Consider the following 12,807-nt stretch of genomic DNA (forward strand, 5'->3'; position numbering starts at 1 on the left):
GAGACCTCCCAAAGATCTGCAAGCAAGGTAGATGAGGAGGGACTGGAGCTTGCGGTGTGTCGGCATGGAGTGCTACTCTGTGCATTAAATATGTACAGGGGGGAAATTTCTGCTTATCCCCTGTACCTGCGATAATGGCTGTCCAGTAAGCAAATCACTTTTTTTGTATGGCTGTGACCTGCAAATATTGGCCTTACTTCCGAAGAATTGCAAAAAGCTGCCCAGAGCTCCAGCACCTTCTTAACATGAAGCCCTTTCTTTCAGTATTCCATGCCAAAGCCCATGATTTTAAGTGCGAAGTAGGTGAACTTTGCTATGAGATTAATAAAATCTGCAAATGAATATCAAAACTTTCTCAGCATTATATTATTATTTTTCATTCCTAATCAGGTAAAATGGAGTGGAGCATATCAGGATGGGGCTGGTTTAACACTAGGAGAGGAGGTGGAACAGTGCAATGCTTTCATCTCCAGGATTGCAGTGACCACAAAACACCTGTCCAAAGCAGGTAAAATGCTGCACTTGTTATATTATTACATAATAAGTAGGGGGAACATGGTAAAATGATATTTGTTGTTTTCAGGGTAAACACACATGCTGACTCTCATGGCCATGTGCTGGAATCAACACACGTTTAACAATTTGGCCACTGCACTGATGTCAGTAGAATTTGTTTTAAATGTTTAGTAATGTATAATAATATATATATATAAAATAAAAACATACTTTATTGCACTACAAGTGGCTGTAGTTGTAGTTGCAAGCAAGAGACTGTTACCTGTAAGTTTTATCTGGAGCAGAGAACATCAACTTCTTTAACAAATCGTCATCTGATGACAAGTGTTGTGGATAGTTACATTTAAAAGTACTGCATTACAATATTGAGTTACTCCCCAAAAAAGTAACTAATTGCGTTACTTAGTTACTTTTTATGGAAAGTAATGCGTTACATTACTTTTGCGTTACTTTTTCTTACCTGGTTAAGGCTTGATTTCTTTCAGGCCTTACAGGTGTAACAGGTGAGAAGTTCTTGTACTAGTGTTTAATGCAGTAATGCATTAAAACAGTGTAATATAGATAATTGCCATTAAGAAATAAGTTATATTAGGGCAAAAGACATGTCTTAAACATTTAAAATGTTTAATAACTTCTTAGAGAACAATAAGATGATACTAGAGCACAAACAACATCACCCATTAAAAACATCTGTCTAATTCATAATACAGTCGAACCCACTTATCTCAACCTCGGTTCACTCGCCAACCTTATTAAGTCGATGTTTTTGAAGTGGAACCGCCAAATTCTCTCTTTGTCTTAGCATTTTCTCATCGGTTATGTCGATTCTTTTATGTTGCCGAACCCTAATATCTCGAGCACAAGGGGGGGCAAATTTGCCACTTAACGTTGTTTATCTCGATCCCCATGACCAATCGCCGGCTTTTGAAAATGTTAGTTATCGATGCCACTTCACCCTCTCACTACCGTATTTTACCATACTATACTATAAAAAAGCGTGTTATATTTGGGGTGCCAAAGTGGATTTTATATATTGATAGTGTGATAAAGAGGAAATAAAGTTATAACATATTAGCATGTGTATAGTTCTACTAGCAACACCAAAGTGACCATTTTTTGGGCTCTGTAATCGTAACACATTTAGTCTATGTTTAAATAGATCTTAGAGTGGAACTGGCCTTAACACTGTCTAACAATCAATCCCAGGAAAGCAACAGAACTGGTTAGACAAATGTGTGTGTGTGTGTGTGTGTGTTTGTGTGTGTGTCCCTTAATGCCTGTGACACATGTGCAGGGTGGCTTTCACTCCTTTTTCTTGCAGCTCAAATTGTTCTATAACCAACAAATAATAAATTATCAGGAATATTACCGAATATTCGGCCACCGAAAATTTTTGGCCGAAAACCGAAAATGCACTTTTGGGCCATTTTCGGCCGAAAATTTTCGGTGGCCGAATATTCGGTGCATCCCTAGTAAATATCTGGGAGAATAATTTCCTGATAATTTATTATTTGTTGGTTATAGCACCTTGATGATAAATGTCATAAGTGCCTATGCTCCACAAGTGGGCTGTGAGATGGAGGAGAAGGCAAGATTCTGGAGTGAATTAGATGAAGTGGTAGATAGTGTACCTAGGAAAGAACGATTGGTGATTGGGGCAGACTTTAATGGGCATGTAGGTGAAGGGAACAGAGGTGACGAGGAGGTGATGGTAGGTATGGTTTTAAGGAGAGGAATGTGGAAGGGCAGATGGTGGTAGATTTTGCTAAAAGGATGGAAATGGCAGTGGTGAACACGTATTTTAAGAAGAAGGAGGATCATAGGGTGACGTATAAGAGTGGAGGAAGGTGCACACAGGTGGACTATGTTCTGTGCAGGAGATGCAACCTGAAGGAGATTGGAGACTGTAAGGTGTTGGCGGGGACAGTGTAGCTAGACAGCATCGGATGGTGGTCTGTAGGATGGTTTTGGAGGCGAAGAAGAAGAGGAGGAGAGTGAGGACTGAAAGAAGAATAAGATGGTGGAAACTGAAGGAGGAAGAGTGTAGTGTGAGGTTCAGGGAAGAGGTCAGACAGGGTCTTGGTGGTGGTGAAGAGGTGCTGGATGATTGGGCAACTACTGCAGGAGTGATGAGGAGGCAGCTAGAAAAGTACTTGGTGTGACATCTGGAAATAGAAAGCAAGACAAGGAGACGTGGTGGTGGAATGAGGAAGTGCAGGAGAGCATTAGGGAAAGAGGTTGGCAAAACAGAAGTGGGATCGACAGAGTGATGAGAAAAGTAGGCAGGAGTACAAGGAGATGCGGCAGCAGGTAAGAGGGATGTGGCGAAAGCCAAGGAAAAGGCATATGAGGAGCTGTATAAGAGGTTGGACACTAAGGAAGGAGAAAAGGATTTATACCGATTGGCCAGGCAGAGGGACCGAGCTGGGAAGGATGTACTGCAAGTTAGAGCAATAAAGGATGGAGAGGGAAATGTGTTGACTAGTGAGGAGAGTGTTGAGAAGGTGGAGGGAGTATTTTGAGCAGCTGATGAATGAGGAAAATCACAGAGAGAGAAGGTTGGATGATGTGGAGTTGGTGAAGCAGGATGTAGATAGGATTAGTAAGGAGGAAGTGAGAGCAGCGATTAAGAGGATGAAGAATGGAAAGTCGGTTGGACCAGATGACATACCGGTAGAAGCGTGAGATGTTTAGGAGAGATGGCAGTGGAGTTTTTAACCAGATTGTTTAACAGGATTCTGGAAGGTGAGAAGATGCCTGAGGAATGGAGAAGGAGTGTGCTGGTACCGATCTTTAAGCATAAGGAGATGTGCAGACCTGCAGTAACTACAGGGGAATTAAGTTGATCAGTCACACCATGAAGTTATGGGAAAGAGTAGTGGAAGCCAGGCTGAGAGAAGAGGTGACCATCTGTGAGCAACAGTATGGTTTCATGCCGAGGAAGAGCACCACAGATGCCTTATTTGCTTTGAGGATGTTAATGGAGAAGTATAGAGAAGGACAGAAGGAATTGCATTGTGTATTTGTGGATTTAGACAAAGCGTACGACAGAGTGCCAAGAGAGGAGTTGTGGTATTGTATGAGGAAGTCAGGTGTGTCAGAGAAGTATGTGAGGGTGGTGCAGGACATGATTTGTGATAGTAGGGTATCTGCAAAAATGAAAGGGAAAGAGAGAGTGGAGAGACCTGCGATGTTGTATGGATTAGAGACAGTGGCATTGAGTAAAAGACAGGAGGTGGAGCTGGAGGTAGCAGAGCTGAAGATGTTAAGGTTTTCGTTGGGAGTGACGAGGATGGATAAGATCAGAAATGAGTTTATTAGAGGGTCAGCGCATGTAGGATGTTTTGGTGACAAGGTAAGGGAGGCGAGATTGAGATGGTTTGGACATGTGCAGAGGAGGGACATGAATTATATTGGTAGAAGAATGCTGAGGATGGAGCCACCAGGTAGGAGGAAAAGAGGAAGGCCAAGGAGGAGGTTCATGGATGTGGTGAGAGAAGACATGCAGGTAGTTGGGTTGAAAGAGGCAGATGTAGAGGACAGGGTGGTATGGAGACGGATGATCCGCTGTGGCGACCCCTAATGGGAGCAGCCGAAAGAAGAAGAAGAAGTTGGTTATAGCACCTATAGAAAGACTTTGATTACCGAAACAACACGGGTGAAACAGTGTGTTGTGATGACGCAAACAGAAACTGCGCCCTGCACGTGCATGTCTAAAGCAACATGTCTGCGGTGTGGACGTATTTCAGTATATCTGAGAAAGACCCACGGATAGCGATTTGCAAAACATGTAATGCCGAAATTTCAAGATGGGGTGCGTCTGCAAAGACTTTCTCCACGTCGGGTTTAATTTATCACCTGAAATCCAAACATCCCGATCGCTATGCTGAATATGAGAGAAACACGCACAGAAAAGCAAAACCCCTCCGAGCACGCGCACTCCGTCTGTGGTGGAGGTTTTTGAAAAGGCAGGAAGTTTCCCAGTGATAGTGTCAAGGCAAAGATCATTACACAAAAAGATTATGGAATTCATTGCCTTAGATGATCAGCCATTCTCTGTGGTAGAAGATGTGAGGTTTCGTAGGCTGATCGAGCACATTGAGCCCCGTTATGCCATACCGAGCAGAAGACATTTTTCAGAGGTGTGTTTACCTGAGCTGTTTAATGTTGTTGCAACTCACGTCCATAAACATATAACTGCAGATATTTCAGCAATCAGTTTCACCACAGACATTGTTTGAATTTTATTTTATCCTGTGCATTGTTGCAATGTGCTATAAATAAATATTTTCATCATTTGTAATTGATTTATTCTTTGAAACTTTAATATTAATTTATGCAATTGAAATGCTTTGATGTTAGTAAGGTTAGTACACATTCATAGCTATAAATGCAATGGTAATAATAATTGGCATAATTTCTTTCTGTGTTTCGGTTTTCGGCCAAGAATTTTCATTTCGGTGCATCCCTAATATTTACAGATATACAGTAGTCTTTGGATTTGTTAAATTGATTTAGTTTAGTCAGTTATCATGTAAATACTATTAAGTGCTAATTTTAAATGGTAAATTAGTTAATTTACTTAAACAGAACTGAAATTATCACTTGATATAAAAATGTAACTGCCAAAATGAAGAAGCTTCCAGTCGTCAGTCAGCACGAGCTCTTAGGAGGAACAACATTTCAGTCTGACGTTTTGTACTTTGGTTATTTATATATTTCTCTGCGAGTCCTCTTCTTCTTTTAAGGTCTCAGTTGTTACAGGTCCTAGTTACAGCACACTGTTTCCTCCCGTTGTTTCTGTAGTTCACACGCATGCGCATTTAGTGCACGCGTTTGTAGTACGCATGCGCACATGCACACATGCACAACAGCGATACCGTGTGGTTGTGTGTGAGTGTGGAATTGAAGAACAGACTCCGGAGAAAGCAGTAAGAGATCGTGTTTATTCTTACATATTCTTATCCGATTTGTAATGCGGGTTTATACTTGTTTTTTATACTGTACTGTAGCTCGAGTCCTTTTTTACAAAAAAAAAAAAACCGTGTGTCACGAAGACACGAGGACACGAATAGTAACATTAAAGATGTGATTTTAATAATAAGGAGCAGGTAAATCACACACACACACACACACACACACACACACACACACACACACCGTAGTAAAGACATTAACCGACACTGAGTGAAGACAGTGGTGATTGTCATGTATTATCATGTTGTGTAGTTTTCTCCAAAACTCCACAGTAAAAAGAGTTGAAATGTAATAAAATAATAGACAGGGACACTGTAAATTAGATTTATTTGAAAGATTGAGCAAACCTATAAAGAAAAATGTTTTATGAGTGTTTGAATATGGAACATGACATTCACTGAGTCTTTTTTTTTTTATAAAGGAAACGCCTTTCTGAAGCGTCTTCACATGTATTTTGACCCCTCCCACCACCCGTACCGTAAGTGCACGAGTAGACGCGCAACACTAAACGAAGTGCTGCGAGGGTGCGAAGGATGCTGGGTAATGTAGTTCGGTGAATGAGTGTAGATGACAGGGGAAACGTTACAGTATGCTGATAGGAACTGGTCTTTATTTTATAGGGTGCTCTTTCATTATTGCACTCATTTTACATTTTTATGTGTTGTCAAGAATATTTTTTTTTTCAATAGTTTGTTTTGAATGATTTGTTTTATTCCTGAAACATTGACTGTAGAATAGAACAAGTGAAGTTTATTTCTATAGCGCTTTTCACAACAGACATTGTCTCAAAGCATCTTTACACAAATCAACAGTGAAGGTGAATGGTGTGTGTTTATCTCTGATGAGCAGCCGTGGTGACTGTGGCAAGAAAAAACTTTATTTCATTAAAACTTTGTTTCCTCAAAACATCAAACAGTATGTGATGTACTGAAAATTACACACACACACACACACACACACACACACACACACACACACACACACACACACACACATCTCTGTCTTAGAGAAAACTAAATTTCTGATATGACTGCTATGAGGATCTTCTGCTGGTGTTTGTGTTCTGTAAGAAACGTGGTGTAGGAGCGCCACCTGCTGTCTCTCTGTTGTTCTGGTTCAGATGAAGTGTGTAACAGTGAGATATAAAATCCCTCTGTATTTTGTAGTCTGATTTATATTAAGTTGTAATCTTGTGTATCAGTGTAGATTTATTCATTATTAGAGACTTAAAGCACTTTTGTACGTCTCTCTGGACACGGACGTCTGCTAAATACCACAAATCTACATTTTTCTACTAGAAATATGATTTACTGTAATGTGTATTGATGATAAATGTGTATTTTATTTTGTTGTAGAAAATCTACACACACTGAGGACACAATGGACACCAGAAGCTCCTTCTCCTCCATCTGCATGTTGTGGATCAGCGTCTGTGTGGGTCAGTAACACTTTCTTTCAGAAAACAGATCAAATAAAGTTCTTATAATAAATACACTGTACAGATTAATGTAGATTTAATTTTCTATCTCAGGTCTCCACTCTGGAGAATCAGTGATCAGTGTATCTGGTGATTTGGGATCTACAGCTGTTCTGCCGTGTGAACTGAAGAGTGTAGGAACTGAAACACATATCAGGTGGCGTCGAGTAAATGCAATTCTGTTTGAGCGAGCAGGTGAGGAAGCTGCTCAGGGTGAGGGATATGAGGATCATGTGGATGTTCCTGTGGAAGATCTTCGTAAGGGGAACTGTTCTTTGGTGTTGCACAATCTGACACTTAATGATGAAGGTCTCTACACAAGCTACCAGATAGTGAGACGCAACAAAAAGAATGCACATGTCAAAACAGAAGTAAAGGAGATCAGCCGTGTTTCTCTCTCAGTCAGGGGTAAGTGAGTTATTATCAGTAGAACACACACTGAACATTACACACAGCAGAAACCAAAGCTGCAGATCTGAAATCTGTGGAAAGACACTAAACGTCCTGTAGAACAAAAGCAGCTCATGTGTCCAATGTGAGCATAATGTCAGTGTTTTCAGTACTAGAGGAGAAATTGTGCACTGAACAGCTCATTTTAAAGCTCTTCATGTGTGTGTTAGATGATCCAGGAGAACACAGAACACCTGAGCATCTTTATATTAGTGTTTCATCACACACTTGGAGATTCCCTCTGCCATCTTTAAATGGAAATCATTTTCATGACACGAGTTTGCAGTAGAGCTGGAAATCAGAAAGTCTTTACCCCAGACAGCAGGAACAGTGTAGCACTAATGATCTTCTTGCTGATTTCTACACTTTATTACCTTTAAAATACAATTTCACTGCTTTTCACTGCTTATGAAAATATGATCTTCTCTATTATACAGTAATCACACTAGTTATAGTATCAGTAATGTGAAAGATTGCAGAGATGATTCTTACTGATTAGTACTGATCCTGATCTACGTGTTCCTGATCTACACGTGATCCTGATCTGCGTGATCCTGATCTACCGTGTTCCTGATCTACCGTGTTCCTGATCTACGTGCTCCTGATCTACGTGTTCCTGATCTACGTGCTCCTGATCTACACGTGTTCCTGATCTACGTGATCCTGATCTGCGTGATCCTGATCTGCGTGTTCCTGATCTGCGTGTTCCTGATCTACGTGCTCCTGATCTACGTGACACTGATCTACCGTGACACTGATCTACGTGCTCCTGATCTACCGTGCTCCTGATCTACCGTGCTCCTGATCTACCGTGATCCTGATCTACACGTGATCCTGATCTACACGTGATCCTGATCTACACGTGTTCCTGATCTTCACGTGATCCTGATCTTCATGTGATCCTGATCTTCACGTGATCCTGATCTACACGTGATCCTGATCTACACGTGATCCTGATCTACACGTGTTCCTGATCTACACTTACACATTAAATCACTTTAGTAGCAGTGAGAGGAAACACAAAGAGCTCTGATTGGACCAGGATGATTCAATATTATTTTCCTCTTACAGAAAAACCTCCTGAGGAGAAATCAGATGAAGTGTCGAGTCCCACAGGTGAGATACAATTGTGTATTTTATTATCTGCACATTTCATTTCTTATACAACCAATAATTCAGTTCATTTCAGGACCTTCAGTAAAGTGGACTTTTTACTGGAATTCTGTTCACTTCATTTATAATTGTAATCAAACACAATTTTTTCTCTTAGTTAATTATATGCTTTATAACCAAAAGTATGTGGACACTTCACCATCACACCGTATGTGGTTCTTATTTTATATCAGTACTGAATTGCAGTAATGGTTCCTGTGATGAGCAAATGGACACAAACCACATCAGCAAACTTATACAGACACCAGTATTTCACCAGTAGACACACGGACTGATATTTAAAAGTTAAATTTCACTGTAGAATAACTAAGGACCAGTTTAGTGACGAGATTCCTGTCCCTGTGGGATTTCTGCACCACAGATAATTTGGTTTATTTATTTTTTAAGTTGGATATTTAATATTTAAGTGTTTATTATAAAGTATTTATATTTGAATGTTTTTTTTCCCTTTTTTGTTTCATTAAAAAGAATCACAAACACAGCTTTGAGTTTTAGGGACTCTCGGCCTGTAGATGGCGCCAGACATCCATAAAGAGAAGTGTTGGTTTCTGGCACTCATCCATTTTCACACTCATTTCTATCTCTCCAGATGCTGCAGGAATGGTGCGTCCTCACCCACTGATCATGGTCTCCATCACAGCCCTCATCTCATGTTTCCTCGTCCTGCTCTTCTAGGAAGACACATGATCATGACCTCCAGCTGTCTCAGGACTGTGTTTCAATCCCACACTCGTATTGCTGTTAAAACACAGAAGTTGCATGATGCTGTATGATGCTCTGGAAAAACAAGTCAGTTCTTCTCATGGAATGATCAGATGATTTCCTAAAATCTGCACTAGACACATGACTGGGTCATCAAGTACAGATCCTGCATCATTTTCTGTTTTTCTGAAGACCCCACTTTCCTGGTCCTCATCACAGATTTAGAAGAGAAAGCCTACAGAGATGAGCTCAGAAGATTATCAGAGCAAAACCAAGGACTACAGGTGGTTGTAGCCGGATTGGGACTCCCTCTGATACTATCTTAGAGGCTTCTGTGGAAAGAGTTTGGAGTATCTAGTTCGTCTCTGTTCCCTTTTACCAACAACCTGATCTTTTGCCTTCATGTTGAGACAGTGGTGAAACTCTGCTCATCAGTGACTCTACTTCCTGTGGAAGATCAGGATATTTTTCTTGCACAAACACACTGACCAACTTTTTGCACATATTTTAATGTTTGTAGCTGCAGGATTTGCACTTACTATGCACTTCTTTATTAGGGATGATTATTGTTTACATTTGATGATAACGGTAGCAATACCTATAATAGTCTTATCGATCAGCAGTATCAATACTATATAATTTATTTAAACATTTTCAAGTTATTTTATTAAAAGCATTCTCCAACAAAGTCATATTTTCTAAACTTACAAAATTGTTACTGAAGCCATGTGATTTAGTATTTCATGTAGTTTAGCGTACTATGTAGCCAATATAAGAAGGCTGAGGCCTTTAAAACAGGTGAGGTCCACCTCCACCTTCCTCTCCACAGCTGTGCTGCTGCCACTGTCCCTTAATAAGAAGTGCACATGTAAGTAAAATGTAGGTTTATCATATTATTACTTATGGTTTATTGATGTTTTACTGTTTTATCAGTACAGTAAAACCCCGTTGTACAGCAGAATTCATTCTTGAAACTTGCTCGTGTGTCCATTTGCTCGTACGTTCAAACTGATTTTCCCCATAAGAATGAATGTAAAAGTGATTTAATCTGTTCTGAGATCTCATTCGATCGCTTATTTCTGCATTTGTAGCCTATTTTTAAAACCAAATACACCGCAAATTACCGTAATATAAACATAATTTAACACTTACTCATGTGGTAGTGGTTGATTGCGAGTGTGAGACGCGCACCACGCTCATAACCTCCTCGGTTTCCGTGGTAATTCTATTTACTTTCGTTTTCACAGCAACATCACTGATTTATTCGGAAGACATTTTTTAAGATTTGTAATGAAATAAAATATAAAATAAAAAAAGTTACGTATTTGCTGCACTGAACAACAAGAGCGACCGAATGATACGTCATCAACTAAGCGACTGATGCGACCCTCCACCGAAAACCTGAACCGGCAGCGTGGGTTTGCTCGTGCCTTCGAAATGTGCTCGTCAGACAGGGTAAAATTTTGCAAGCGAGGTCGCTCATATCTCCGTTTGCTCGTACTATAGGTCGCTCGTACAACAGGGTTTTACTGTATTTAATAAATATCATCAGCATTGTCACCATTTAAAGTTATTTTTTAAAGCATTTTACAGTCAATGTTTCACTTGTGCATTATGCTCGCTTGTTTTATTTTATACTGCAATCTTATTTCCAGTAGTCTAAGCTGTTCCTAATGTCTTTATTAGTTGTATTTGTTTGAGAATATTTATTGAGTATTTTATTGGTTTAATTGTCCTGCAGGTGCTGATGGAGACATTGTATTATTGGACCCTCCTGCAGCACCACACGCTGTTACAGTTGTAAGTGATTATTTTCTTTAGGTTTTTAGGTTTCTGTTCAGGAGCCCAAGCTTCCTTACTAATTTGCACTGTAGGATGAAGCTGAAGAGACTATAAATTGTGACAGAAATTGAAAATGCATTAAGATGCACCTTCAGCAGTGTAAGAAATGTTCTGAAGCTGTCCTTCCTCATTTAAATATTTGGTCCTTGATAGTATTATAGACCTTATAAATCATGTTGAATTATTTTGTCTTTCTAGTTTCTTGCTGAAGGGCTGTATAAGGTCTTCTAAGGCAAATTAGAAAAAGTATTATATAGCTGGACTTTATACAGCTTCAAATGGAGAACAAAAAGCTCAAAATAAAAAAAGGTTAGACTTAAAATGTATCTGATGGAGCCCCATATCTTAAGGTGGAAATCTTAAGGTGGAAATCAGTATGTGAACATTTATCTCTCATTTGTTACTGAATTGAAAATAAAACAATAAATACAAATGTCTTTTTTTATTACAGAAAATAAAGAAAGAATGAACAATCCTTGACTCAACTGATTTTATTTAAAGTGATTTAGGCAAATCATGTCTCGTACCACCCTGCCATCTCTTTGGTCTCCTGGGTTTACTGGGGGTTCCTCTTGGCCATCCTCATGAAGAGGACACAGGGCCCTCTCACCTCACATTGTGGTAATGTTGTAAAGAACAACACGAGCACCTGTGATGACACATGCCCTCTCTGGGCTGACCCTGAGCCAACGTAGGCCGTCTAGGCACTATAGTCCTCCCCATCTTGACCCGTGTTCTGCTCTGGGCCAGGTTTAATTGTGCCTGTGGTCCAGGCTCAGGTTCAGGATAGGTTGTCATCATATAGGGCACTCAGTTTTTGGAACTGTAAGCTGAGGTTATCCACCTAATAGATAGATTCTCATAGAAACCTTTACACTGTAGTTAGTGAGAGCTTTAGAACACCTTATTCACACAGCTAAGTGAGAACCCCACTTCTAATCTATTTTTTCAACATGTAGCAGACTGTTGACATTAACTACAGCCCAATCCATCCTCAAAGTGCCCGTTTTTACTCCGGAATTTCATGGAACCACCAAGGCGTTGATGAGAAACCATCCCAAGCTGCACAGAGTGGCCTCCAATCGAAGAGAACACTATCCAGAGGCAGACCAGAACAGAGTGGGAAGATCCATGGAGGGGAGAGGGGCAGGAACAGTGGTTACTGAAACCTGAGGAGCATGTTTAACTAGACTGAGAGAGAGAGAGAGAGAGAGGGGTGACAGGAGGAGAAGGATATGGATTATTATGTGTCTTTATTGTTGTATGAAAGTTAATGTCACTGTGCAGTTTGGACTCCGGCAAGACTCCCTATGGCAGCATAACTAAAGCTCAAGGTAAACCCGAAAAAGTGTGCGATTGGGCGGGTGGAAGTACAGTATCTGGGTTTCCACTTGGGTCACGGGCAGGTGCTCCTCAGGACCACCTCGATACCGTCCTTCCTCATCAGAGTGTTTACTTTTCTTGACAGCTTCCCTATAACTTCCGGGTGAACGCTGGCGCTGTTGGCTGCCGCTGCTCAGGGAGGGAATTTTTAAAATTTTACAACTTTTATCGCTCCAGAATCGTCCTGCACTTGTGAATGCATGGATGCATCTATGGACTGTTTTTAAAACACTTTAACCATTTTAAGGAGTCTGACCTGTGATCTGTGCTGCTTCAGCGGGTTTGTA

The 12,807-nt window shown here is 40.3% G+C and overlaps 1 protein-coding gene across 3 annotated transcripts in view; it reads left to right on the forward strand.

The window, feature by feature from the left end:
• The first annotated feature begins 202 nt into the window (after nucleotides 1-202).
• The window catches only part of LOC124392796, a 47,367-nt gene continuing 34,762 nt past the window's right edge, over nucleotides 203-12,807 (forward strand). Inside the window, exons 1-6 of one of the 3 annotated variants that reach the window (XM_046860007.1) lie at nucleotides 205-299; nucleotides 391-508; nucleotides 6,849-6,931; nucleotides 7,025-7,378; nucleotides 8,492-8,536; nucleotides 9,183-9,373. In XM_046860007.1, coding sequence (XP_046715963.1) covers nucleotides 396-508; nucleotides 6,849-6,931; nucleotides 7,025-7,378; nucleotides 8,492-8,536; nucleotides 9,183-9,268 — 681 coding nt within the window. In that variant the 5' untranslated portion in view covers nucleotides 205-299; nucleotides 391-395 and the 3' untranslated portion in view covers nucleotides 9,269-9,373. Of the gene's footprint in view, nucleotides 300-380; nucleotides 509-6,848; nucleotides 6,932-7,024; nucleotides 7,379-8,491; nucleotides 8,537-9,182; nucleotides 9,374-12,807 lie in introns of those variants that run through there. The other 2 variants (XM_046860005.1, XM_046860006.1) reach the window with 2 other exon arrangements.

This window comes from Silurus meridionalis, chromosome 10, assembly GCF_014805685.1.
Source record: "Silurus meridionalis isolate SWU-2019-XX chromosome 10, ASM1480568v1, whole genome shotgun sequence".
Classification (NCBI taxonomy): Eukaryota; Metazoa; Chordata; class Actinopteri; order Siluriformes; family Siluridae; genus Silurus; species Silurus meridionalis.